The 27,278-nt window shown below is 38.3% G+C and overlaps 2 protein-coding genes and 1 long non-coding RNA gene across 4 annotated transcripts; 2 read left to right on the plus strand and 1 right to left on the minus strand.

The window, feature by feature from the left end:
* Positions 1-26,802, plus strand: LOC144660906 (bone morphogenetic protein receptor type-2-like). Its single transcript, XM_078521631.1, has 9 exons — positions 1-120; positions 648-734; positions 3,395-3,757; positions 20,219-20,574; positions 21,587-21,761; positions 22,781-22,938; positions 23,106-23,253; positions 23,886-24,022; positions 24,530-26,802. The coding sequence occupies exons 2-9, from the start codon at positions 671-673 to the stop codon at positions 24,824-24,826; spliced, it is 1,698 nt and encodes a 565-aa protein (XP_078377757.1). The 5' UTR covers positions 1-120; positions 648-670; the 3' UTR covers positions 24,827-26,802.
* Positions 10,481-11,305, plus strand: LOC144660908 (uncharacterized). The gene is made up of 2 exons (XR_013572175.1): positions 10,481-10,559; positions 11,089-11,305. It is a non-coding gene; the product is annotated as an uncharacterized LOC144660908 (long non-coding RNA).
* Positions 11,617-16,093, minus strand: LOC144660907 (uncharacterized). 2 transcript variants are annotated; one of them, XM_078521632.1, is made up of 6 exons: positions 15,965-16,093; positions 15,620-15,758; positions 14,792-14,885; positions 13,987-14,303; positions 13,117-13,371; positions 11,617-12,676 (listed from the first exon to the last, which is right to left on the minus strand). In XM_078521632.1, the coding sequence occupies exons 2-6, from the start codon at positions 15,710-15,712 to the stop codon at positions 12,173-12,175; spliced, it is 1,263 nt and encodes a 420-aa protein (XP_078377758.1). In that variant the 5' UTR covers positions 15,713-15,758; positions 15,965-16,093; the 3' UTR covers positions 11,617-12,172. The 2 variants fall into 2 exon arrangements, with proteins under 2 accessions (XP_078377758.1, XP_078377759.1); XM_078521633.1 differs by lacking the exon at positions 15,965-16,093 and having other exon boundaries at positions 14,792-14,881; positions 15,620-15,749.
* Positions 26,803-27,278: the final 476 nt, after the last annotated feature.

The following is a 27,278-nucleotide window of genomic DNA, read 5'->3' on the forward strand; positions in this document are numbered from 1 at the left end:
TCTGTATAATGCTTGTGTTTTGCTTGGCACAAAAACCGCTATTCCAAAGAAATATTTATCATTCTAGGCCTTTTCGTTGCGATCCTCGATACCAAACGAACAACTGATGATCAAGGAAAGGTAAGAGTTTGTTAATATTAGTCAAAACCTTGATTTTTCAGCCCAAGATTGTCCATTGAACTGCTTCGTTTCATGGCGACACGAAGGCTGCCAGATTTTATAAGCCTTTATATGTGATTTCTACCCGGGTTTAGAACAGTAAAATACGTCGTTTTCCTCTGAGAAAGCCGAGTTATTGAGTCTTGTTGAATTGTGTTGCAAAGCGAAATACATTCAGACATTTTTGAGGCTAATAACGTGAAGTGTACGATCTCCTGCGAAGCGCGCTTTGCGTGATGGCCGAATGATGCCATAGTTAGACATAAGCAATATCAAAACGATCCTTGTTTTGGCGTCCAAAACGTTTTTCTGCTGTCTGCTGCCTTCCTTTGAGACTTCCCTCACTAATCTTTTTTTTTTATTGTTTACTCGAATGTCCAGCATTTGCATTTGAAGGTGTTTCCCAGCCAAAAATGTATAATGCTTAAATATTGCTGTGTCCAGACTTACAGGCTTAATGTCATGATAACGTTATTAAATTATTGCAGATAAGGAAAGACCTTTTGTAGAAATGAAGGATTACCGTCTCCTAGTGGTTCTGCTGGTTATAACCACCTTGATATGCGTGAAACAAGGTAAACTTAAATGAGAATTTATAATTTATAACATTGACTAGTTCTATGACAGGGCAAAATAAGACTTGAGCTTATATGCAATAAATCAGTGATAGGATTAATGGCTTAAGGGCTTGCATAAAATACCCTGATTACTGAGATCCTGCTTTCTTTGAGAATTAATTGTGAAACATGTACGGTATAAATATCAACTTTTCTCACATCACAATAAAATATGACGTGCGATCCAGACAACATGTCTGGGATTTCATACACTGAATAAGGCTATGTTTACAGGGACACGGTTATCAATCGACACGGTTTCATGACCTCGAAACCGCATCGAAAACGACACCGTTTCGAAGTGTTTACACGGAGCCTATTTAACGATTTTCCGACTGTTTTCGAATGTGATTGTATAAGCAAGCGCTGCTCTCTATGCTTGTTTCACCATGTTTACCCTTCGCAAGCCAGCCAGTACGTGCCAAAATACATGGCCGTTTTCAAATCGATGCGGTTTCGCCGTTTTTGACCGTTTACACAACAACGAAACCGTATCGTTTTGAAAACGCTCCACTTTTGACAGCGTTTTCAAAACGACCCGGTTACAGTAGTGGTCTCGATCGGTGCCGTGTAAACGAAAGGCGTAACCGCATCGCTTTCGATGCGGTTACAAATGAAACCGTGTCCGTGTAAACATAGCCTAACAATGACCAGGAGTCCTTACCATTTGAATGGAAGTTCTTGTAATGATTTTTGGACAAGTGGTACTAGCCCCAGTCGTTCAAAGGTTGGATAATGCTATCCACCAGATAAATTACTATCCAGTGAATAGCGTCAGACCTCTCAAGTCTCACGATTTTGCCGTGAGACTCACGACTTTTAGTTCAATGGGCGCTTCCAGAAAATATCCGTACCATACCACGGACGGCTTCCATATTTTAGCCCCCCATGCCTTCGGAAATTCCAAAATGAGTTATCCCCCCATGCCCTCGGAATTCCATAATCGTTAACCCCCCCTCCCATTCAGATTTTTCATTTTTTCGTCAAGCTCTTTAGAATTCCCGTCAGGGTTCACAAATACGCCCAATGTGGCGTATTTTACATCAAATTATTTCGAATGCCTCGATCTGTACATAGAGACAGTCATCATGACTCAAGAGATTCTGGGATGAAAACGGAAAAAAAAATAAGACTTTTCTCCTTACCCTTGTTCAACAGATACAACCTACATTAACTTTACATTGCCCCAAACTGGTGCAGAACATTAAAATAATAATATTGTGTGATTCACGTGTGTAAACTCGGAAGATAATACGATCGAGTGCACTGACATATCTGCCATCTTGAATTTGAGCCTTCAGGGTCAGCAGTCGCTCCCAACCCACGTGCTTCAAAATGGCATCTCGAAGCATAGCAAAAGAGTTTCCCACTCCACTGTACGTATGGACTAAATATTTGTGGATCCGCTTTGACAAGAAAACAAAGAGCAAATGAAGAAGTTCATCAATGTTAAGGCCTCTGAAGCTTGATGTAGAACCCACATTTTAGCGATTTTCTTTTGTAAATGAACGCAAACACATGCTTGATCGATCGATACTTATATCCTGCTTCTGCGACGCGGTCGTCAGTTCGTGCTTTATTTGCGAATTGGTAGTCCACAAAATAAGCATTTTCAAGGAACACACTCTTGTTTTTTCCTCTGGAAATCCAAGATCTGGAACTCCCCCATGCCTTCGGAATTCCAATCGTAAGTATCCCCCCATGCCTTGGGAATTCCAGTTCAAAGAACCCCCCCTTGCCCTCGGATTTCCAAAAAGCCGTCCGTGGTATGGTACGGATATTTTCTGGAATCGCCCAATCTCACGGTCTCACGACAAGACACAAAAATCTCACGATAAACAAAGTCACAAGCTATAGCTTGGATGCAATTTCTTGTATAATGTCATTTTTGGCTTACTAAGGCGATTGTCTTGCGCTAATTCTGTGTAAATCCGTAGCCAGCAAAAGTATTTCATTAGTTTGTTCGCTAGACACACAATAGAACCCATATATAGAAGACACAAGCCGTGAAAAGAACGTTAATTTTTGTGTTGCTAAAACAGGAAAAAAACTCCTCTTGATTAGCACCTGGTTTTAGTTATTTTTGTCTGTCAGTTGAAAATCTCCCGGTTTTTACTCGAATCTCCCGGTTTTTTGACCTCGATCTCCAGATTTCCGGTTCCGGTTATTTGGTGGATAGCGTTATCCACCCTTTGAACAAATCAGGCTCTGGACTTTGCTTATTCATGGAAAGGCAATGGCACGCCAGTGAGCTTTCCTTTTTGACATATTTGCCAAATGCTGGGAGGGTCTGGGTAAAAACCAGATGGTGAGTCTGCCGTCTTCTTCTAAGCAGTGGTATGTTTTTTACATGAGGAGCCTGGTATTGTGAACGAATGGTACAACTAAAAGTATCAACGACACTCTACTTCGCTCAGATAATTTTTTTCATTAAATTGAAATAGTTATCATAAACAAAGATTCTTTCAAGCAGTCAGTTACGCTACCCAAACCAGGTGCCTATTTTATTGAAACCCCTGAGTATTAATTATTCTTTTTGCTAATATTTTCACATATGATAGCAGTGAAAGATTGTAAGAACCTATTTACAGACCTGGCTCATTTTATTCTTTTGTCAGGTTCTTGCCAGGGAGGTAAAGAATTGCTGTGTGATTCTTACCACACTGACGTAGGAATTTTCAATGGAACTGAAACTTGTAAAAGCTCTGGTGAAACTTGTTTTGTTCTGTGGAGAGAAGAGACAAATGAGCGAAACGAAACATTTCAGACAGTTATTAAAAAAGGGTGCTTTAAAGTCTCACAAGAGAAACCTTCTAAACGTTGTCTAGAAGACTGCATTCAAAATCCATACTTTGATGCCTTCAGAAGTGTAAATGTTTCTGGCTTCTGTTGCTGCAATGTGGACATGTGTAACAGAAACTTTACTCCAGTATACTACACTGAGTATGAATCTACTGTTGCTCCATCAACTACTACAGGGGGTAAGTTGATATACCATATTTTCTTGAATAAGTGCCGTCCCGGACTTAGCGCCTCCCTCAAATAAGCACTGCAATTGGAACAAAAAAGTTAATAAGCGTCGCCTGAGTCTTAGAGCAAGGATAAGAACCAACAATGACCTCATTCCACATAGAATTTGTATGATGCTGGGTGTATGATTTGAACTCTGTTCACACCGTCACTCATTTCCATCTCTTGTGTGAAACATGTAATATCTATTGGCACTTTGTAATGTGTCTGATTGGTAAATAATTTTAGATAATTTTAACAGTAGCAACCAATCAAAGACACCACATTATCTCTGTTAGAGTAGTGTTCACAATTACTGTAGTATTGGCCATTCCGAGGTTGCGCAGGAAACTGGGTCGAGTTTCAGATTTTAAGTAATCAAAAATCTGACACCACCACATGAAAGAACTAGGTGAGATTGGTGATTTGACCAAGTTTGATGCTTTTAGGATGACCAGAGACGCTTGTATGGATTTTGACCCATGTTTCAAGGTCCATAACTTCGTTCCTGTTCATCCTGAAAGCATCAAATTTGGTCAAATGACCAATTTATTAGATTATCGATTACTTAAAATTTGAAACTCGCCCCGGTTCCCTGCGCAACCTCGGAACGGCCAATTATTAAATGCAAAGTGGCACAGGTAGGTGCAGTAGGGTTTAAATTTTCATCAACGCAGTCTACATGCTTATGCTGTACATAATGTAAATCAAACTTTAGAGGCTGTTGGGAGGCCTAATAAAGGACTGCTTATACTAACATTTTCCCACTTTACACTGTACATGTGTACAGCATTGATGCAAACCAAGGACAAAAAAAATTCTGTGCTTGCATTTTGTATTTACCATACAGTGCTTCAAGCTCAAGTTTTTCAGAAGTCTCCCTTTGGCGACTTCCTTTTGTAAAATGGTCGCCACTAGAAAAATTTTGGTCGCCAAAAGCAAAAACGTTTTAGAAGAAGACACTTCATGTCGCTTTACATAGAGTAATACTGCTGACCATGATGAGCCGAATAGAAATCGTTCGGAGAACTTGCATTCCAAAGTTTTTTGGTTGATCTGTTCTTATTATCGTGCAGAATAGTAAATAAATGATAAGAGAAACAGGTAAGGAAGATAAACATGCAAAACAAGTTAATTCTCGTGCAGTACAGTAAAATAATAGAAACATAAATGTGGTTTTCAAATTAATGGCGGCTCCACGATCAAAGACATCAAACAGCACAGTCCAAGCCAAACGGATAAGCAAGATGCACGACTGAAACAGTTGTAATGGAAAATTTTGTGGTGAAATTGCTTAGTAATTATACTGCAAAAACAAATGATGCCTAGCCAGCCCTTTGCTTTACACTGCACTGGTCGCCAAATTGGCGACCTGTTTGGAAAATTTAGTCGCCAAATTTTCTTTTCACTCGCCATGGCGACCAAAATGATTGCAGCTTGAAGCGCTGCCATATTTATTTCAAACTTAGCCTGTTTGGCCCGATATTTTTTTGACTCCTGCAGTTTGTTTGTGCCTGGTGTTCATTAAACAAGGGTTTTTATTAATTCTTTTTGACAAACATGTCTCTGGCTAATACAGTACCGCTCAAAAGTAAGTTACCACCTCTCGTCTCGTTTCTCGCGAGACGAGTTTCTCGTCTCGCGAGAATCAACGAAGCGGAAATGTCTGGCATAAATTACGGCAATTATCTTACGAGAAAACGATTAATCTCTCGCGAGAGTTTTCGCCGTTTTGTCAACTGAAAAGTTCGAAGTTTTTGCCTGATTGGAAAGATTGCTGATTTGTTGGCAACGATCGGTTTGTCTTTTTTCACTCGTAAGATAAGTTCCATTTGAGATGAATGTGTGTGCTAACGAACTCGAGAGAGCTTTTCAATCGAAAGTCGTCGCCTTGTTGGTCTTAATTCTTTCTATCACACATGCAAAAGGTGAATTAAAGCAACTCAAAAATCGAAAATCAAAAGCAAGGCACTTGCATTACACTGCAACATCTTCACGGGTTTGCAGTAAATGTTGCGTGCGTGCTAGCACGAGAAGCTGTTGAATCGAAACTTGTCGCGTCGCAAAAGAATTTATCTTATCAAGAATGCAAAACGTGAATGAAAGCACCATCAAAAAAATCAGAGGTTAAGACGCCTGTAAAAGCACTACTCTCGCTTCAAACATGAGCCGAAAATGAAGAAAGCGAAATCTTTCTGCCGTCGAAGTTTTCCTATCTTTAGATCATTATCTGACGGTAAATCTACGCCGCGCCGGTGTGTAAACAAAGGTCACGCTTGTTATGCTTTCTTGACCTTTCGTCACGCTTGCCGCCGAATCGTGGCTTGGAAGTTGTAATGTGAAGTTATGAAAAAGAACACATTAAGTGCGAGCGTTTATTAAAATAAAAGTTTCACAGAAGATTGAGGAATCGGCGACATTTTTTGCGGGGAATGTGTTATCTTTCGGGCGACGAACGCCGACAAAGTTGTGATTTATGCAAATGTCGGCTTCTAATCAACGAGAAGTTTATTTGCCGTTCAGCTAAATTTTTTGCCGACTAGTACTATTTTGAGCGGAATGAAATAGCTTTTTTCGCTCAATTCTAATTTGACGCTGGATTCGTAATCAGTGTTACGATTTCTACCCCGCCAACGTGCTCAAACGTCACAAACATAACTACAGTAATTTTACCGCCAACATCGCCGCTCACGTGTGAAAAATGTTAGCTGAAACTTGTGAAGCCACGTTTTCGTGGCTGTAATAGCTTAACATATCGTAAACAAGAAAATATGATCGTTGAAACCGTAAGTCTTAACGCTAGCAAACATGGATACAACTTTTCATTTCGAGAATGAGGCGAATTCTCTCAGAGACCCAGACATGCTGTGTAAATAAACAACTTGTCGATGTTTATAATTTTAATTCCGTGTAAACTACGAATACGGAGTTCGCTTGAAGTTCGCTTGTTCTGTTTTGCCTTTTAAGTTCTTGGTAACGGTTAAATTTCAGTTTGGGATAGCATATGCAACAAGTATTCGAAAGTATGTTTGTTGAACCGATCAAATATAATTTCTTTGGCCGCTCTGGGTTCAGACGAAATTTACCGCCAGGAAGCCGTGCAAATTAAAGATCGATCGATAAATTTCGAAGCGTTACTTTACTTGACTGAAAACCCTGATTAAGACACAGGGGGCCCAGACAAACTGTTTGTTTATGGACTGTGCACATTTACATTTTTATAGAGAATGTATGGAATTTACCGAATGGTTTGTAGAATTGCGTGTAATGGCGCAAAACATGAACAAATTTGTGCTGAATAAATGTAAAGTTTTCCTACCTTTTGTGTCGTGTTGTTTTTTCGGCTCGAAATGGCGAATTTGAGTCGATTGAAGGATATTTTGCTTTCGCTGTTTACTATACATCTAATTATATGGAAAGGGTGGAAACTCCAACAGCTCCAAAGTAGAACACTTCCAGCGCCGAGCCGATTTTCGTCCTGATAATCCCATCGCACAGCTTTCAAACTAAGCACCAGAAAAGAGGAATGCTTGACGAATCTTCTCGTATCATTTGATCGAAAATTTATCCAAACGGTCAAGAACAAGCCCTCAAACGAAATCGGGTATCCAAAATTTTTTAGCCGTCCGAATGCGTAGCACCAATTTGCTGTGCCGAAGGGAAACGCTATTCCCCAGCCTCTTTGTGATTGGATACAATTGAACAATGGTCGTTCAAGATTTTGTTTCGTGGATAGGGAGGCAAAGGCAAAACAAATACTCAGTAGTATAGGGAGTGATGTCAATGGTGCTACACAACCTTAGGACCCTCGCGCAAAATAATGGCAATTACGGCGGCGATGCCGAAAGCGACGCATTATCATTTAAATATGCGTCGTTGTAACTTGTATGCGGCAAAGTGATTATGAAATATTCATACTGACTTAAGAAACGAGAAAGTATCCGTACATCAAGTCGGTATGAGCTGTCATTTTTAAAGCAAGCTAGCTTCAAATAAAAGACAGCGTTCATTTTTCAACAAAAAAATATTTTACAGTCATAGCGAAAAAAATATCAGACTTGAATCATCTCACCTGGTTGTTTCACAGAGGTTGCAAAATAATACACCAACGTGGGAAACTCTCGTGCAAAACCCGTTGTTGTGATTTGCAATTCTTATGTAAAGGTAAAAATTATTGGGAAAACCCCGCGAACTCCATCACACGACTTTCGTAGCCGTAGAAAATGTAGGTCATCACAATTTTACGGAAAAGTGGGCTGTTTTTGGGACATATACAAATATGGCAAGGTACTCGTGTTTGCGTTTCCGTATTTTTCTTTGTTTTTTGATTGATGTTTTGAAAATTCATGGCTGAAATGACTAAAATTATTTTCTAGGTTCGAAACCTTGAATTCGGAACAATCTGAAATCGTAGACATAGCCGAAGCCGGGCACAATATTCTTGTTACTGGAGAGGGAGGAACTGGAAAATCTTTTGTGGTGAAGGCAATTAACAGTCGCCTCTTGAAGCAAGGGAAAAAGGTTTCCATTGTTTGTGCAAGCGGTATTTCTGGAAGTGTTTATTTGGATGTAAATATACAAACGTCAACGGCCCACTCATTTTATGGTTTGCGCACTGCAGAACTTCCCTGTAATTTAATTGTCGAGAGAGCGATTGCAAACAACTTGGTTGTCGAGCGGGTGAAAAGTTCAGATACTATAATTTGGGATGAGATTGGAATGACAAGTAGAAGAGTATTTGAACTAGCTAACAGCATCCATACGGAGCTTGCATCTCAGTGCCATTCATCGCACCTCTTCGGTGGAAAACAAGTAATTCTCGTTGGAGACTTCCTTCAGCTACGTCCGGTTGCAAACTTTTTTGACTTGGGACAATTCGTATTTGAATCTCCACTGTTCAATGCCATTCCGCATCGCATTGAACTTAAAAGGTTAATACGGCAGAACGAAGACGAGAAAGAATTTGTTGCCTGCTTGCGGGAAATCCGCCTGGGAAACTGCGGAGGAGATTCCTTGGCATTTCTCAAAAGCCTGTCTCGAGATCTTGCAGATGAATTAATTTCTTCTGCTGTGCATATTTTCTTTAGACGCTTGCCTGTTGAAATCTTTAATTTAAATATTTTGTTTTCCTTTCCTGGTCCATTGCATACGTTTGAAGCCAAAGACGAAGGGAATCTCAGTGGCATTCAATGCCCTGCAAATCACATGGTCATGCTTAAGCCTGGTTGCAAAGTAATGCTCTTGTGGAACAAATCTGACACGTTGGTGAATGGAACGCAGGGTGAATTTGTTTGTGTCAGAGGGGATGATGTCATTGTGGATTTTAATGGAGAAGGCCAAGTGCTCGTGAAAAGAGAGACGTGGACAAACATTTCAAGAACGGGGGATGTCGTTGGTAGTCGGAGCCAGTTTCCTTTAGCTTTGATGTGGGCTATCACTTGCCACAAATCGCAGGGACTAACTCTTCCATCAGCAGTTGTGCATTGCACAAAAGAGTTTGTTCCTGGCCTTATTTATGTCGCATTAAGCAGAGTGAAGTCTAGTGAGCATCTCAAAGTTGTCGATTTCAGCCCTAATCAGCTGTTGCGTCCGCTACCTAAATGCCTTGATGTTTGTGCCCAGCACACAAATGTAATGGAAGAAGACCTAAAATGTTGCCGAAAAAAGGTGCTTAGCGAGGAGTTTCTGAAGATCGACGATGGATTTAAACTACCAAATGAAGAAGAAAGTGGGTTCGAAGGCAGTGAAGTGGAATCAGAAAGTACGGAGAACCTGGTGAAATCGTATTTTGAGAGAGGAGAACCTGACGAAATTGCTATTGATCTGCAGACAGTGTACTTTATTATATCTGATGAGGCATCCAATGATTTCTGCAAGATTCCCCCTCCCACATTCAGCGTCACCAATATTTTAGAAAATATGAAGGTGAAAAATCCACTGAGCGAGTTCGCCATTGAAAACAACAGAATTGTTGAAGATATCATCACTTCAAATCCACATAAAGAGATCATTGGAAAGATTCTTTGGAGTCGTGCATGTACCATCATCCTTGAGGAGTCACTATTAAGCTTTAGTGAAATTAAGCTCACCACGTCCGCATGGTTGAACGACTTCAAGGAACTTTACATGCTTATCACACAATCTGCTTCTTTTATGAGAGACATGGAAATGTTTTTTGATGCAAAGCCTTTGAACAGTGTTCAATCAGCTATCGGAGCGTTTCTTATGATGGGGGTTTACAAAGAGGTAGCCAAGTGTGTTGCTGACAAAGTGGCAAGGGCAACAGTCAGTGAGCCCGACGCTTTTGATGTAAAAGCCATGCCATCTGAGGGGCTGGGGAAAATACGCCATATTGGTGCCTGGGCGATCCGTAAAGTTTTGAATGATCAAAAGCGGTATGTTCGAGCGAACATGATGTCTACCAATGAGCAAACTCGCCTGTCAGTACTCAAGCGTCTTAAACTCGCTTCTCTGTTAGAGGAACACGTGATCGCCAATTTTGAGGCACTGTCAGCATCTACTCAGTACCCTGAGACACTAGCTGTTTCGGAGGACCGTCAGTTTAGAAACAGGGGCCTCTCTCATATTGAAGACCTGGCCTATGAATTCTTTCTTGAAGCTGAGGCTAGACGTGTAAGCTGCTTAAACGACCATAAGCTTGCAATGTTTGGTGAACATCTTGTAAGCCAGACAGAGTCAGAAATGAAGGAGGACAGACGAATCCGACAGAAATGGTTGGACTGCTTTCCAGTGGACGAAAAAGAAACTAAGATGGTAAGCTGTTTAACATTTAGTTTTTTCTCACTCTCTTAGTTCTTTTAAAGAGGAAAATCGAAACAGCTTAAGCTTTGGAATTAATTTCGCCGATTTCCCTTTATTACACAAAAGATCTAGAGCGTAAGAACTGTATTGTTAACTTAGCTAGGGTAATTTCATTTATTAACCATCGAAACAACTTCTTATTGTTAGTGTGTAATAGTCAAAACTAAACAAAATTAGTGTTTAATATTATCTAAATATTCGATTTTATGCCATTAAAAACTTATATGCTTAGTCCGGTGAAAATGGTGAAGTGCTGAAGGAATTATCATAACTTTTATTTGTTATAATTCGATAACACAAAAATGGATACATGGACGGGAAAACAACGTGTCTAGATAAAGGTGTGATGTTTAAAAGTTTACCGTACCCATGCTTCAAAATAAGGTAAATCCCTGCAGATCACATTTTGTTTATTTTTCACTCCATTAAGGTAACTGTACATTCTGAATTTTAATTGCGGTTTATTGTATTTTCTCATCAGGAACTGATCATGGAGGCGTTTGAAAGTGTAATTACCAAATATGTGATGGTGGGAGCTGGACAGTACATGCGTGATTACAGAAGAGCACACAGGTAGAAATTGCAGTTACTTACAATTAATAATAACAAAGGACATGTCCTTGCATGTAACTTAAGATTTTCAGCTCTACTCAAAACTTGATAATCCCTTAGCTGTCGAGGAGACAAAAATCAAAATCGCGAATGATTTTATTTCTTTATGTTACAAAATAGTTGAGTAACTGTTATTTATTTATTCATTCATACTTCAACTTACTCTTTCTAGATTAAAGAAATCGGCAGAACACCGCAAAATCGTACTCCAGCGAAAGAAAGCTTTGGAAGAGAAAAGGGCTGCAATTCCTTTTCAAGAAATTGAGGCTGACAAATCCCCTGGAAAGGTAACCAGTCACGTACGTCTCCAGCAGTATGTTGACAAATTTGGTGACGAGGCTTTTGCGAAATCATTTACAAAGGCTCAATTGCAGTCTCTAAGCAAAGCCTATGGCCAACATGTAAATGCCAGGGACACCAAGACCAAGCTGGTTGAAAACATGCTTCCACTTCTCAAAGCAAGTACGAGAATGCCGCATTCCTACTTTACAAGTAGACTGCAGTCTACTATTAACCTCGATGAGCCTAATCGACGAATCACACTGAGAATCAGTACAGCTAACTAATATATGCTACAAGGTTAGTGTCTGCTCAATTGCACGAAATCTATGCCGTTGCTAAACAACAATCTGAACACATGGAACTACAAATGCCCGTAGCAACCATATGATCGTTCAAACATCTGAGTCACATTTCTTAACAGTTAAGTTGTTAAGTTAAAGTAAGACAATCTAAAAGAATACAGTGACGTTCACGTCCAACCCCTCAAAAATCAAGTCTTTGTAAAACATTTCAAAGTGACAATAGTAATATTTGTGTTCTTCCATGACTTAAGGTGACCTTCGTGTCCTTCACATTTAAAGTCTTTATGCAAAAGGTACTATAAACACAATGTATTTGCAACCTGTGAAACTATAAACCCTCTTATAGCAAGGCTTTCCAAACTGTTGGCGTCAATTTCTTTTCCTCTTCGTACCACTCAATCCTGCATTACTTTTTCTGCTTATGGTAGTTTGTCCATAACGAATAGAGTTTTGTGCAGACTCTTGAAGGCGGTAGCTCGGGTTGTTGTTCTGTCCATTACAAGCCCTCACTTGGCAGAAATGATTTTCACAGCAATCCTGATTGACAATAGCAGGTTTGACAAACGCATTAGGAAATCTTTTTAATTTAATGACAACAATACTCTGAAATCCCAGAATCATTGACTGAAGATCAAACCATAATTTATAAGAGAAAAAACTCTTCGGTGTTTGATTGCTATCTACCTCAGCTTTCCACTGATTTAAGAAAGCAAGGAACTCTTGCAATTCTTTCAAACGATAATCACTGAGGCTTTTGATAGTTTGCCTGTCGTTAAAAAGTTGAATTGCATGGGATGTGTGATTCAGAAGCATAAGAGTGGAATCAAGGCTGCTGCCATCTTGTCCCTTGCTGTTGAGGTGCCGCTTATACGCCTGAAAAAAATGAAATAAATTTATACGTAATTGTATGAGTTTCAGGTATCAGCTACTGTCATTTTGTATGTGCGTGTTCGGTCTTGAAACAAAAACGTTGTCTTGCTTTTTTGACGCTAGTCTACAGGCTAGATTACGAAAATGAAAAACCAAAGTGTCTTTGTTACGATTTTAACAAAATGTTTTACAGAATACATGATTGTTTACTAGAATACATGATTGTGTTGTATATGAAATGGTAAAACTTGTTTTTTTTTAAAAAAAAGAAACACAAGAAACGTAAAACGCAAGTCACTATTCAGTGATATTAACCGTCAAAGAACATGATATTGTAATCCTGTTAAAATTTCTAACTTGCCATATGCCTCTATATTTCAGAAACCGATAGTATTTCTTTGCTGACTATGGCATAAGCAATACAACAAGGATTGCAGATGTACCTCCATTAGAGCCAGCATATTCCTGTCCAGAACATCTTCCGCAAGGTGGTTTCTCATTTTCGATGCTGGATCAAGATGGAAATGATCCATTGTAAGCTTGTGATGAAACGACATCGAAAACTCTCCTTGATCATATTGGTATGAATTCCAGAACTGATCCCAAGTAATTTTCCTTCCACCGAATTTCAAACACCTGGTACCTGATCCATCTTCGGAACTCTTCAGGATGTTGTTCCTAATCTTTTTAAAATTATGCTGTGAAATAAGTAGTAAGTCGATTTACATCACTAAGAAGGTGAATAAGATTGATTCATAGATTCATATGTAGGCAGACTTGCCTTACAATATGCCAATGACGAATTAAGTTAACATAATCAGATTATCTGAGATTAATACCAACGTTTGAAGTATTTAAAGTATTCAAACAAGTTCCTTCCCGGTTTTGCTATTTTCGATTTAAGCCGGCAAAAGGTATTCATTTATTAAAATGTGCAATAATAGAGCTCAAATGTATATAATTTGTAAGATAATCCTAACTTTAAGATAAAGGTTTACATCCATATTTGGATAAAACGAATATAATATAATCAGAAAAGTTATTCATGTCATGTTTAGTTAATACTTTTTTCATTTTATGCTTAAAACGAACTGTCGTTTGTATTTGCTAACGAGGAGTCGTTGTCGCTTAATTAAAATGTCCATTCCAGCCTTTTCTATTCGATTAAATGGATATTATCAAATTAAAGGATAGTACAATATGTTGCCTGCTGTACTTTCTTTCTGCTTTATCGTTTAGGAGAGAATGGGCCGGGAGGTAACTGTTCAATTACATCACTACTAGAACTGAACAGATTGATGAATAACATGCACCTTCGAATCCATCATGAACACAAAAGGTTCACCAGTGTATAGGTTGTGGGCAGTGAACTTTTTCTCCACAGCATCATTTTCCCCTTTGAAGTGAAGTTTAATGAACTGGCGATTAAGTTCGGCGCCATCAACAATGCACCAATACACATGGAATCCTGTTTGAAGCATCTTGAGAACTCCTTCCCAGAAGATGTTGAAAAGGTCAGCTGCAGTACAAGAAGCAGATGGATATTGTGCTATTGGAAATCTAAACCCACTGTCGGAAAGGAAGATAAACTGGAGTACGTGACTTGCAAGTTTTGGCTCACTGCTTTGACCTAAAAAGTAGGATATATCAGTAGTGTTAAAAGAAACGAAATTTTACTAAAATTACTAAGTTTTGCTCTAAATTAATGTCTCCAAGTTGGCGCTTCAGATTTCAATTTGAAAAAAAAAAGCCTCGTCTTGCAACAACGTTGGAAAAACTCCAAACAGGTTACTATGATCGTCTGTTACAAAGTATCATCTCTTTGTTGTATCGTTTCATAAGGGGACAGCCTCTAACGCTACATTTTCGCGATAAAATGTTTCTATTTCGCCATTTTGGGGCAAACGCGAAATTAAGAAATTAAATTAAGAAAGGGTAAATTACATAAGGCAAGAGCAATATATTATTATTAAGTGTGCTTAACAGTCTAAAGAATTGTTTCGAAATTTCTATATATGAGTAATTGTATAAATGAGCTTTTCGGCAAGTGCAATTGGATTTATTAGAATAATGATGGAAATATTAAATACCATTGAGATGGTTTAGTGATTTCTTTACCTGACAACTTTTCGAATACTTCATGCATGTCACCCAAATTAACGAAACCAACAAGCTTATGTTTCCCATCCTTGACTACCATTTCAATGTCTTCCTAGGAAAAAATAAGCACAAATAAAGAAGTTATAAAAAGAGCTGTCAAATTTAAGCGGGACAACGCTTGCCTGTAGAATCAGTAAATATGAACGTGACGGTGGAACCTAGAAATGCTATGTAAAACAACAAAATATTAAATAAGACCTAACGCTTTACCGAAATTAAAGAACCAGTGATATACCTTATTATAGGAAATTAACGCTTGTGTTAGTTATGGTATTTGAAAGTAACGCGACTTAAATTAACGCGGATTGAAGAAAAAATTACTTCTCAATAAAGAAAATTAACGCGAAAGAGAGGGTGACATTTCAAAATGAAGGAAAATAACGGGACGTAAACAACGAAAAACATTTGTTGAGACAACAGGAACAAGTTAATCTCAACACCTGGCGTATACTATACCCAAACGTGGGGGGAATCTGACCGCTTCCAGAGCGTTCTTCGCAGTTTCAGTGATACAGGTAGATTTCCACCCTGATGAAATAATGCCTTTTCCTCCTAGGAGATTAGAACGACTGTACTGTATCGAGAATTTGGGGTCAAAATAATGGAAATAAAGGTCGCAGAAATTAACGCTCCACTTAATTAACGGCGCGGAAATTAACGTTAACAAAAATTAACGCGACTTAAAATAACGCGAATTTTTTATATTCGCGTTAATTTCATGAAGCGTTAATTTTCTATGATAAGGTAAGTTATAACTGTTATTTTTTTAATTTTTATCGCAATTACCTGCACCTTCATTTCATCTATGACGAATCCGCCCATGTAGTCCTCTGGTTTTAATTCGTTGGCCTTCGCTTCATCAAGACACCACTTCAGCATATCATCATGCCATCCTGGTTGTTGTGTTGTTTTGTTTTTGTGATACCTTAAATTTGCAAATATAAAAATAAGAAATTGATCTGGTCCCAACTGTATTCAAAAGAATTTTTTTTTCTCCTTGATCTACCGCATTAAATTGTATCAGCAACATACATCTGAGATCAAAGTCTGACATTTTGAGCAATTGAGCAATAATTTGGGCACTTTTAAAAATATCATCGGTTCAATGTCTTCTACTTCCCCTTAACCTACCGGATAGTTCTGTTACTGGGCAGATAAAGGAAGTCCCGAATTGGGTCAATTACTCGCGGGTTCTTGCAGTAGAGCTCCACGCATAATCGTATAATCCTGTTGAAAATATAATTGTAACAATAATCATGATGATCTAGACCTTTACCGCTGTTAATGTGCAGCCGTAGACAACATTAGTTGAGCAATAAATGTTCAATAGTCAGACTCGGTCTCTAGCTATTAAAAAGATATGTAGGATGAATAGCTTTCAACTTGTTTATAAACTTACAGCACCGAATGGAGTAAGATCAATGATTTCATTACTCGCTCTATAAAAATAAATTGGGGTCTTTTATATCTTTACTTACTTTGGGTGCCAGCGGTATCCACGAGAAGAAGTTGTAGCAGCTATCTTTGCCTGAAGTTCCCACAGGGTTGAAAGACTTTCAGGGATATCCTTGCTTTCAATATTAGACATCATTTGTACCAGATCGGCGTGGTCGTTTGGCTCCATGTTCACCATTTCCTTTTGTAGACGTTCGTGCACTTTTCGAAGGTTATTAGCTTTTTTTTTCTCCTCAGTTAATTTGTCCAGAATTTCCTCTCTCGACAAGTATCTATGATTACATCTTACATTTGTAGCAGTTGATGACTCACGCCTATTTTTAATTCTGTCTAGTTGCTTTTTGGCTTGTTTGCAATTTGCACAGGATACTCCCAGTGTGCTTTTGAGCACAAGACAACTAGAAGAGAAGAACCTGGTGTGGGAGATCGCAAGTTGGTCCTTACAATCCTGCACACTATGCTTCACATATAACTCTGGTGACAGTGGTGTGTCACAATTGAGCTCGCAGTTAAAACCAGTGCAGATTGTAGATTTCTCAACAAAAGTTAAAATGAAATGCACTTTGTCGGTAAGATTTAACTGTCTCAGGCCTTCCTGGAAACCTGGATAATCATCTAAAGTAAGTGTCCTTTCATTAAATTTTAAGGTCACACTTACGTCCCTCTGATCCACCAACTGGAGCTTTACTTCAGTCACCACTCTGTGACCATCGTACAGAAATTGTTCAATGCGTACAAAACTGACAGAAAGTTCATTGTTTATCGTTGGTTGCCAGTCATTATGGGGGGAGAGTATGTTGAATATCTCACCCTTGAAGGTATTCCATTGTACTAAATTGGTCTCGGGTGCAGCGTTATTATTTTCTACCTTTCTTTTCAGACATTTATAACCACGCTCCCGTATTCCTCCTCTTCGGCATTGAGAGACGTTTATCTGGCCACTGTTAAGCCATAACTCCTTAATGGCTTTGCAAACGATATAAATAGAAATATCAGCAGCATTCGATGAGATCAACTCTTTTTCGTCCTCTATGTGGTCAAAGATGTCCTGTCGATATGAGAAGGCTTCCTCTTCTACAGTGTAATTTTGTAGAAGCCTGCCATTATGAAATTAAAGTATAAAACCAGCAATAAATTTCCCCTTAAAGACTGCAAAATCGTAAAATAACGAAGCTCTTTTAAAATAATGCGTCAAATTATATATAAAGGTCGATCTCAATAATTTAAATAAACTCAAGCTGTATAAACCCAGTGCGACAGTTTCACTTACCATGCTTTCAAAGAAACTAAAAGCTCTCCAGAACTAACCAAATTTCTACTTCTTTTTGTCACTTGTTCATCGCCAAACTCCTTTCTAAGAGTCGAAAACATTCGCAAACCGGTAATAAAGTTGTAACGGTAAAAACTTTCGCCAATTCGGAGTTTCAGTTCCAGCGGGGTTTTCCCGATATGTTGCTCATCAATACAAGAGAGACGTTAGAAAACAAAAAGCTAAATAAATAAATAAATAAATAAATAAATAAATAAATAAATAAATAAATAAATAAGCATAACAAACGGCTCTGCACGAGAGTTTCCCACGTTGGTGTATTATTTTGCAACCTCTGTGAAACAACCAGGTGAGATGATTCAAGTCTGATATTTTTTTCGCTATGACTGTAAAATATTTTTTTGTTGAAAAATGAACGCTGTCTTTTATTTGAAGCTAGCTTGCTTTAAAAATGACAGCTCATACCGACTTGATGTACGGATACTTTCTCGTTTCTTAAGTCAGTATGAATATTTCATAATCACTTTGCCGCATACAAGTTACAACGACGCATATTTAAATGATAATGCGTCGCTTTCGGCATCGCCGTCGTAATTGCCATTATTTTGCGCGAGGGTCCTAAGGTTGTGTAGCACCATTGACATCACTCCCTATACTACTGAGTATTTGTTTTGCCTTTGCCTCCCTATCCACGAAACAAAATCTTGAACGACCATTGTTCAATTGTATCCAATCACAAAGAGGCTGGGGAATAGCGTTTCCCTTCGGCACAGCAAATTGGTGCTACGCATTCGGACGGCTAAAAAATTTTGGATACCCGATTTCGTTTGAGGGCTTGTTCCTGACCGTTTGGATAAATTTTCGATCAAATGATACGAGAAGATTCGTCAAGCATTCCTCTTTTCTGGTGCTTAGTTTGAAAGCTGTGCGATGGGATTATCAGGACGAAAATCGGCTCGGCGCTGGAAGTGTTCTACTTTGGAGCTGTTGGAGTTTCCACCCTTTCCATATAATTAGATGTATAGTAAACAGCGAAAGCAAAATATCCTTCAATCGACTCAAATTCGCCATTTCGAGCCGAAAAAACAACACGACACAAAAGGTAGGAAAACTTTACATTTATTCAGCACAAATTTGTTCATGTTTTGCGCCATTACACGCAATTCTACAAACCATTCGGTAAATTCCATACATTCTCTATAAAAATGTAAATGTGCACAGTCCATAAACAAACAGTTTGTCTGGGCCCCCTGTGATTAAGATAGCAACGGAAAAATGATTTCGATTTAAAACATACAACTTTGAATAAGACTTTTGCTTTGGAATACAAGCGATATTCGGGGAAGAAAGAACTCGCTTGAATGGCCGACATGTCAAACGTCTTATTATCTGTTTTCAACCACAGGTAATCTTTGCTAGGCGATGTTCGCTTGCTTTTTGTTTCTACATGTATGGTTAACAATGGGTAATTAAAATCTCGAGAGAAGTTGGAGCCATGAACTTGCAGTTTTTACAAGCGTCTCGCGAGACGAGTGTCTCGTCTCGCGAGACGAGAATCTCGTCTCGCGAGAGGGTGGTAACTTACTTTTGAGCGGTACTGTATACCTACAGCTTATTTTACCTCAAATAAATACTCGAGGGGCCTATTTTCAACTCCACCTTGGAGACCTGCCATTTATTCTGTACTAGGCGTTTAATCAAGAAAATATGGTACTTGTTCTTGCATTGCCCTGAAGAGGAATGACAGAGAAAACAGCCACTTCCTACAATGGGCATCAAAAGTCCTTGAGACAGTTGGATGAAATTGATACTAATTTAAAATTCCTGTTTTTTCACCTTTAATCTGCTGCCGCTTCTGAACCACTCCCCCTCCCCCCTTTTCAATGTTGTACTCAAACAAGCAAGTCTTGCAGATAGCAAATACAACATTGTTTCGGGGGGGGGAGGAGGAGGTTATATTGAAGGGGTGAGGGGTAAAATTTGTCCAAGGTACTCAAAAAGTGCCGACTGTCTCAACACTTTTGGCACCCATTGTACTTACATAGCCTGTTTTAATCATGAGAGAGAGTTTGGAGAACTCTTAAGTATTTATTATTTTACAATGTGTCAAAACCTTTGCCTGTAGCTTGGATTTTTGAATTCTCTTAAACTTTCTCTCATACTCACAACAGGCTGTATAAGCATGCAGCATTTTCTAGTTCTTACAAAACTTTACAGTCAAAACACCTCAAGCGTTCCTGTCAAGGGTGGATTAATGATTCCATTATTGCAAATTTGATTTCATTCTCCGTTTCAATATTCCATTCTTGAATTGAATATTGCAATGTTCAAACGGTGACACAATTCAAAACATGAATGTTGATTGGATTGTTGTCTGGCTTCACGCGACGGGCACGTGGGAATGGAAAATGTCGTTATGCAAATTGTGGAAACTTTTCAAATTCTCACGTGCCTGACGCATGAATGAAATCAACATACGAGTTTTGAATCGAGTCGCCGTTTGAACATTGCAATATTCAATTCAAGAATGAAATATTGAAATGAAGAATGAAATCAAATTTGCAATAATGGAATCATTAATCCAACGTTGACAGGAACGCTTGAGGTGTTTTGACTGTAACAAAGGTTGTGGAATTTAGAAGTGGTCATTTTTGTTACAGAGTCCACCAAAGGAGATTCAGACAAGACAATCACAGTTGTGATTGCTGGTGCCATTTTTGCGGTTCTGGCCGTAATAATGACGATAGTTGTCATCTACATGTACAAATTAAAATGTCACACTGCCAAGTATACTGCGACGGGAGCAGAGGAGAAAGAACTTCCAGACTTACCACTTGATCTTAGTGGGCTGCACTTTGAGAAGATGGTAGGACAAGGTCGTTATGGTTCGGTGTGGCGATGCTACCTTAAAGGCGAGGTTGTCGCTGTCAAATTATTTCCTCCAGAGCACAGGGGAACATGGGAAACTGAGCGGGATGTATACGAGAGACATTTGTCACATCCAAGTATTTTAACGGTGAGATCTTGATATACCGGTAATTATATTGATGGTTGTCAAAAGTTTCCTGGGACAAGCAATGTAGGGAGGAAACTTAAAATGATGGATTCTCCACAGAAGTTCTTAAATGTAATTTTTTTTAAAAAAAAATCTGTGTACAAGCCTAGTGGCCCATCAGGCCGGAGGTTATCCCAGTTTCTCTAGCATTAAGCTGCTAGGAGTACAGTAAAAACCTGTGAGTAAGAACCTAACATTAAAGAACCTGTTAGGCTAAAATTTGCAAATTAGACCCCATTTTTATAAGAACCTATAAAGCTTTAAATTTAAAAACAGGTTCTTATTTTCAAACATTGATTAAAAATGTTTACTTTTGGAAAAATACTTTTGGGCAAGGCTTTACTGTACATGTATATAATGTCATGTTCTAAATGATTAGTGCTTCATTTTTACATTAACACTTGACGTGTGGTATGCAAATTTTATACAAATAATAGGCTGAATATCACTAAAAGGTCAATTAGCAACAGTGTTAATTTTTTTTCCAGAAAATTAGAACCTATTAAGAACCTTAATAGCCTAAATTTTTGTTAACTACCATTTATGCAAGAATCTGTTTAGGCTAACCTGAAAAAACCTAGGTTCTTACTCGCAGGTTTTTACTGTATTTCTACTCCCCCCTGGATGGGATGCTAGTCTATTACAGGGCTACTTCCAGCAGTAAATTTGCTGGTACCCATTTATACACCTGGGTGGAGAGAGGCACTGTGAGAGTAAAGTGTCTTGCCCAAGAACACAACACAAGTGACCCCAGTCTGGACTTGAACCTGGACGATTTGATCCTGAGTCCGGCATGGAAGCCATTGGTCCACTGCGCCTCCCATGTAAATCGTGGTGTTAATTGTAGCAGGCTGCGTTCAGACCAGAAAATAACCCACAGAATAATTTGAAAAGTGCAACTAAAAAATTAATTTTTTATGCATGTTCCTTTATGCATGGCTTGTCGTCACACTGCACTGTTATTTTCTTGCAGTTCTTCTTTGCAACTCAAAGGGAGAATACTTATGGACCTGAATATTTACTGGTGACTGAATACCACAGTAAAGGCTCATTGCAGCAATTTCTCAAGAGCAATACTGTTTCGTGGCAGGAAATGTGCACTCTTTGCCATTCATTGGCATCAGGCCTGGCTTACTTGCATAATGATGGTACGTTAAAGTAAAAAACAAACCTAATGATTAAAAAATAAGAAGTTTTATTACAGTCAAGTCAAAACAGGATGATTCCATTTTTGCAAATTTGATTTCATTCTTTGCTTCCATATTCCATTCTTGAATTGAATATTTCAATATTCAAACAACGACTCAATTCAAAACTTGAATGTTGATTGGATTGTCGTCTGGCTTCACATGACAGGCACGTGGGAATTCGGCCTGAATTTGCATTTAAACTGGTCAACCATCAAATGTTACACATGGTGTTTTCTCATCATTTTGTTCTTCACATTCTTTTATTTCAACCCTATGATAATATCTAAAGAGAGGTAAGACATTTTGGTGCACTAAAAAGGCACAAAAATACTACTGGCAGAAGAAAAAGTGGGAAAAATGTTGTTGACCCACATTATGCAAATCAGGAAACTTTTTCAAATTCTCATGTGTCTGTCGCATGAATGAAATCAACATTCAAGTTTTGAATCGAGTCGCCGTTTGAACATTGAAATATTCAGTTCAAGAATGGAAATCAAATTTGCAATGATGGAATCATAAATCCACCCTTGACAGAAACGCTAGAGGTGTTTTGACTGTAATGAAAGTTAGGACTTGAAAGTACATCAATTCCTTGACAGCCTTCACTTGAATGGTTACACAGCCGCTGAGGTTTCATAACGTGAATGTTAGTACCTTGTGAAAGTATTGCTCAATAACTTTCATTTCAATGGTTGCACGTAGGGGGTTTCATGATGAAACCCCTATGTGTGACCATTCAATCATCCACAGACTTAAAAGTTAGAACCACCTTGAACATAAACAGTACCGCGTGAAAATACTACTCATAAGCCATCATTTAAATGGTTATACACTAAGGTTTCACACTGTAGAAGTGAGAACCACAATTTACTGTGTTGTATACAGTACAACATGGAATAATGAGCTAGCAGCCAGAAAAAACGCAAAGATTACGTACACTACTACATGTGATTTCTATTTTGTATTACTTTTGTTAGATGATAATGAGGGAAAACTTTGCTTTGTTCACCGTGATTTGAGCAGCAGGAATGTTCTGGTCAGCCCAAATGTTACATGTGTACTGTCAGACTTTGGCTTTGCTATGAAAATGCCGGAAATTGGATCAACAAAATCAACTGATGACATCATCACTGAGGTACGATTCTTTCTTAAGCTGTTGCTTCATGAGCAAAAAATTTATCTTGTTGGTATTTTTGAAATCAAGACCAGGTTTTTTTCTCACCTTAATACAATAAAATTGGTTATTAGTTTTTTTTTTAAAAAAAGCTTCAGTCTGTGCTTAGCTGAGTTTTTTTTTTGTAGGTTGGAACCCTGCGTTACATGGCACCCGAAGTCCTTGATGGTGCAGTGAATTTACGAGAGTGTGAGGCATCATTGAAAGAAATCGATGTTTATGCCATGTCGGTGATACTCTGGGAAATAGCAATGAGGTGTTCTGATATATATGGACGTAAGTGTGCAACTAACATTGATTATCATAGTGCTGTTGCTCTCTTTCTCCCTCTTTTTAAAAAAAATATTTAGGTTGATATTTGACTGTACATGGTAAACGGTACACCTTAAAACTTAACATGACATGAAACAAGAAAAGAAAGGAACATCAACATTCAGAGAGCTTTCTGTGTTGAGATATGGAGGCTTTTTGGGAGGGCTTACATCTGTTTTTCAATTTTTGACAACATCAGGGAATTAAAAAAGTGTATGCCAAGGTTGAAAAGAAAACAATTTGGGCTTGTAATTTTAAGCCACTGTCTGTTTGCTAGAAGGCCTTTTTTTATGGCATTACTTCATCTGCCAACTAAAAAGTTCAAAAATGTGACTTGCCCATTGTTGGGGACAAGTGATGGATAGAATGGATCCACTTGAGCCCCAAGCTATTAGGCAGAACTGTTCTTTGCATGCAGTGTAAGTGATGGCACTCAATAATTATATTACTTGATTCTCCCAATAGGGTTATCATTATATTTTTTCCTCACTGTGAATCTGTAACAGGATTGGTGTTCTTTTCCTTACCTTAAGCTACTTAGCTTTAACCTGCATCGTGTCTAAATAAAGCTTTTGATTGATTTTTTTTCCCATCAGGAGAGCCTGTCCCAGATTATAAACCACCATTTGAGGCTGAACTGGGACCATCCTTCACCAATGAAGCCATGCAAGAGTTTGTCGCTAGACAGAAGAAGAGGCCAGGCTTTCCAGATGTGTGGAAACACAACCATCCTGTAAGTGGTTTTTAATGTTTTCTTAAAATGGGAACAAGAATACGAGTAACTGTAGCTTGTGGTACAGTAGAATCCTGCCTTATGACTACAAGTACCAAGTTAATAATTATAACCACCTTCTTTTTAAGACCATTTTCTTTTTACCCCAATAAGTGCTTAGTTAGCCTGCTTTATTTAATAAGACCCCTCTCCCCTAATGGCCAGGTCTGGGTAGCCCATGGTGGTCAGGTCCACCGTATTTTGTATTTAATATCCTTGTTTCCCCTGTGTTTAAAGAGGGTCTCTTAGACCATGTAAGCTGAGCATGAAACCCTTAGAATAAGAAATACTGCTAAATAGGAATGTTTTATTCATGTTTTTCTTGATTTTTTGTTTTTAACCAACTTGAGATAAACACTTCAGACTTCAGGAAAAATGGTTGTTTCAGAATTTTACAGCTAACATTTTAAGCTCTTGACTTAACTAGCTACATTAAGTAAATCACTGTCATTTTTTTGCTTTTTCAAGGGACTAAGAATGTTGAAGGAGACAATAGAGGATTGCTGGGACCAGGATGGTGATGCACGCCTCTCTGCACTTTGTGTCAAGGAACGATTCTCTGAGCTTCTAAAGGACTACCCTGACGGCCTAACCACCATTCCAACAGTTAACACTGTGCAGAAAATTCTACAAAACTATCCCATGTCTCACTCGCAAAGCTTGTCAGGCATTTATAGTCCTGTGTCAAGCCCGCCGCCTGTCATAGAAACAAACCCCTGGGCTGAGAGGACATCTAGTCAAGGCCACACCATGACTACTGTATAAAGATCATCAGAGGTTGGATAAAACACTGATTTTATCAGAATTTATTCATGAATGCACTGGAATATGTAAGCCAGACCTGCATCAAACCGATCACGATGTCATCTGTACGTGATGTTTCTCTCTCCTCCTAGGTTTAGCAGGGCTGCAACTAATTTTTTTCACTTGAAAGGACATATGTTCTTCTAAGACACCATCTTGGTCGGACAAAATAAAATTGTGGTCGGACATCACCAAAAATAAAAGGCCACTTACAAGTTATCACTTATGATTTATGATCAAAAATTGTCCAGACATCATGTCCGACCACAATTCGGATTTCGTTGGACATGAGCAAATGTTGGTCGGGCAATGTCCGATGACCGAGTGTTATTTGAAGCCCTGTTTAGCTTTTTTTTGGGAGGGGGGGGGGGGGGGGTAATCTAGTATAATGGCAGAGATGTGAGGTTATTTCACTTTTTTATTCATTCTTGTGGATATCAATGTGTGAACTAAAGGCTAATTTACATGCTATAATTTGTAAGCCAGGATAAATTGGAAAGCGAATCAATGCACATGTATTTTTTATAGTTAAACCTTTGTAAAACAAAATTGTTGGTAAAAGATTATTTAGTTTGTTTTTAGGTTAGTGCTGCAGGTATAATATGTTGTGCATCGATTCTTTGTAGGTTGTGTTTTTGTTCATAAAATTGAGCCCTACACATGAAAATCTTCAAAGGGATCACAGATTTTTCCAAATTGGCAGACTTGCCAGATTGGATTGGCAGAAGCATCGGATCGCCATTCACACATGCCGCTTTATTCGTTTCCTGATTTATCATGGCTGACAAAATAATTGTTCTGACTAATCGTAGCGTGTAAATTAGCCTAAAGCTCATTTTTAGAAACATGTTTAAGGCTGAAGGATGCAGTAAATTATTAAACTTTTATCAGTTCAAAACTGAAAAAGTAGCAGCATTTTTTTTAAATTTGTGTGTGTTCCAGTGTAGTAATAAACCTGAGAAACTTTGTTGATAGATTAAACATAATTAATTATAATTTTCACATTAACATTTGACAAGATAAAAACAGATTACATTTTACTTGTAAGAACAGAACAGAATTACATGCTCATTGCAGCTAAATAAGGCTTGTTGAAAATACAAAGAAATAACCAAGTCTTTAAATTTTAAGAATTACAACAGCTAGAAAGATAATGTAAATATTCATTAAATACATGTACCGGTATTAGTTTATAGATTAAACGGTTACTTATTGAGATAATTTTGTAGCAAAAAAAGCTTGAAATAGAGGGAGTTATTTTGTTTAAGAAAAATGAATAATTTTGACGGTACTACACTGTATGCTTGGCATGCATCAAGAGTGGCATTGCCTCGGAAAGCATTTATTTTTTTTTGTCATGTCTTGTTTTAGTATAATTTAATTAAAACCTTATCTATTTATATACACTTGCTCAAGAAAACGTCCATTATGTACATCTGTTTGTGAAGAAGTTAAGCTGTACCTAAAGCCATAAATATTTATCACTTCTCTTTCAAGTGTATAAAAATTTAACTGTGTAAAACAACCATCTAAATTTGAGATTACTGTACACCTGTATGCACAGGACTTCAACTTTGCTTTATGAACAAATTTGAGTGTTTGAATATCTTTCCAAAGGACTTGTTAGACACAAGTGACAAACAAACTGGTACTATTGTAGTACATGGTAGCCAGTGATGGATCAAAAGCAGGAAACATAGGACCTCATCTTTTTTTATATAAATTCAAGACCCTTATGGCCAAAACTACCCCTTTTCCTACATGTACCGTAAATGATCTAATAAACATCTGGGGCGTCTATTAAATTTTTGGGGTCCTAGAGGAGGTGTTAAATAGATACGAGGCGTTTATTTCAATTCAACAGTAACAACGTCAATAAAACAAATAGGATGGGTAGTTTTCTAGTGGAGTAAGATACATAACAGAGTTGGTGAGTAGGAGACTAATCTAGTCTGTGCTAATGCAAAACCTAGAGATGTTGTTCATAGTTCGATATCAACGTTTTTGTCGTCATCAGGGTCAACGATGTTGGCGTTGGCCTCTTCGATGTCCGAGTCAAGCAAAAAACTAACTTTATTGCGTGATTTTACTCAATGGAGCATTTCCTTGGTTTTTAAGATGATTCTTGGAGGGGGGTGTCTATTAGACACGGGGCATTTATTAGAGAGGGGCGTCTAATACAAACTTTGCACTTCAGAGGAGGCGTTATTAGATACGAGGCGCTTATTAGAGAGTGGGCGTTTATTAGATCATTTACAGTAAGCAAGGAAAGTGTTGCATCATTGGCTTTGCTCTTCTTTTTTTGGGCACATCTGAACTCATCACTCAGTGGTAACCATGCATTGAGATACATGTTACTACAGTATATATTCACTTAATGTACCTAACAAACTTATTTACTCAATGTACAAGT

This window comes from Oculina patagonica, chromosome 7, assembly GCF_052425735.1.
Source record: "Oculina patagonica isolate OP01 chromosome 7, crgOcupat, whole genome shotgun sequence".
Taxonomy (NCBI): Eukaryota; Metazoa; Cnidaria; class Anthozoa; order Scleractinia; family Oculinidae; genus Oculina; species Oculina patagonica.

Excerpts from the sequence above, each read along its gene's own strand:
- LOC144660907 (XM_078521632.1), bottom strand. The coding sequence starts at position 15,712 with ATGCTGAAGTGGTGTCTTGATGAAGCGAAGGCCAACGAATTAAAACCA. Across the intron at positions 14,304-14,791 it reads AGTATTCGAAAAGTTGTCAG|GTCAAAGCAGTGAGCCAAAA; the intron begins GTAAAGAAATCA and ends CCTACTTTTTAG. Across the intron at positions 12,677-13,116 it reads ATATGCTGGCTCTAATGGAG|GCGTATAAGCGGCACCTCAA; the intron begins GTACATCTGCAA and ends CATTTTTTTCAG.
- LOC144660906 (XM_078521631.1), top strand. The coding sequence starts at position 671 with ATGAAGGATTACCGTCTCCTAGTGGTTCTGCTGGTTATAACCACCTTG. Across the intron at positions 735-3,394 it reads CTTGATATGCGTGAAACAAG|GTTCTTGCCAGGGAGGTAAA; the intron begins GTAAACTTAAAT and ends TTCTTTTGTCAG. Across the intron at positions 24,023-24,529 it reads TGTGGAAACACAACCATCCT|GGACTAAGAATGTTGAAGGA; the intron begins GTAAGTGGTTTT and ends TGCTTTTTCAAG.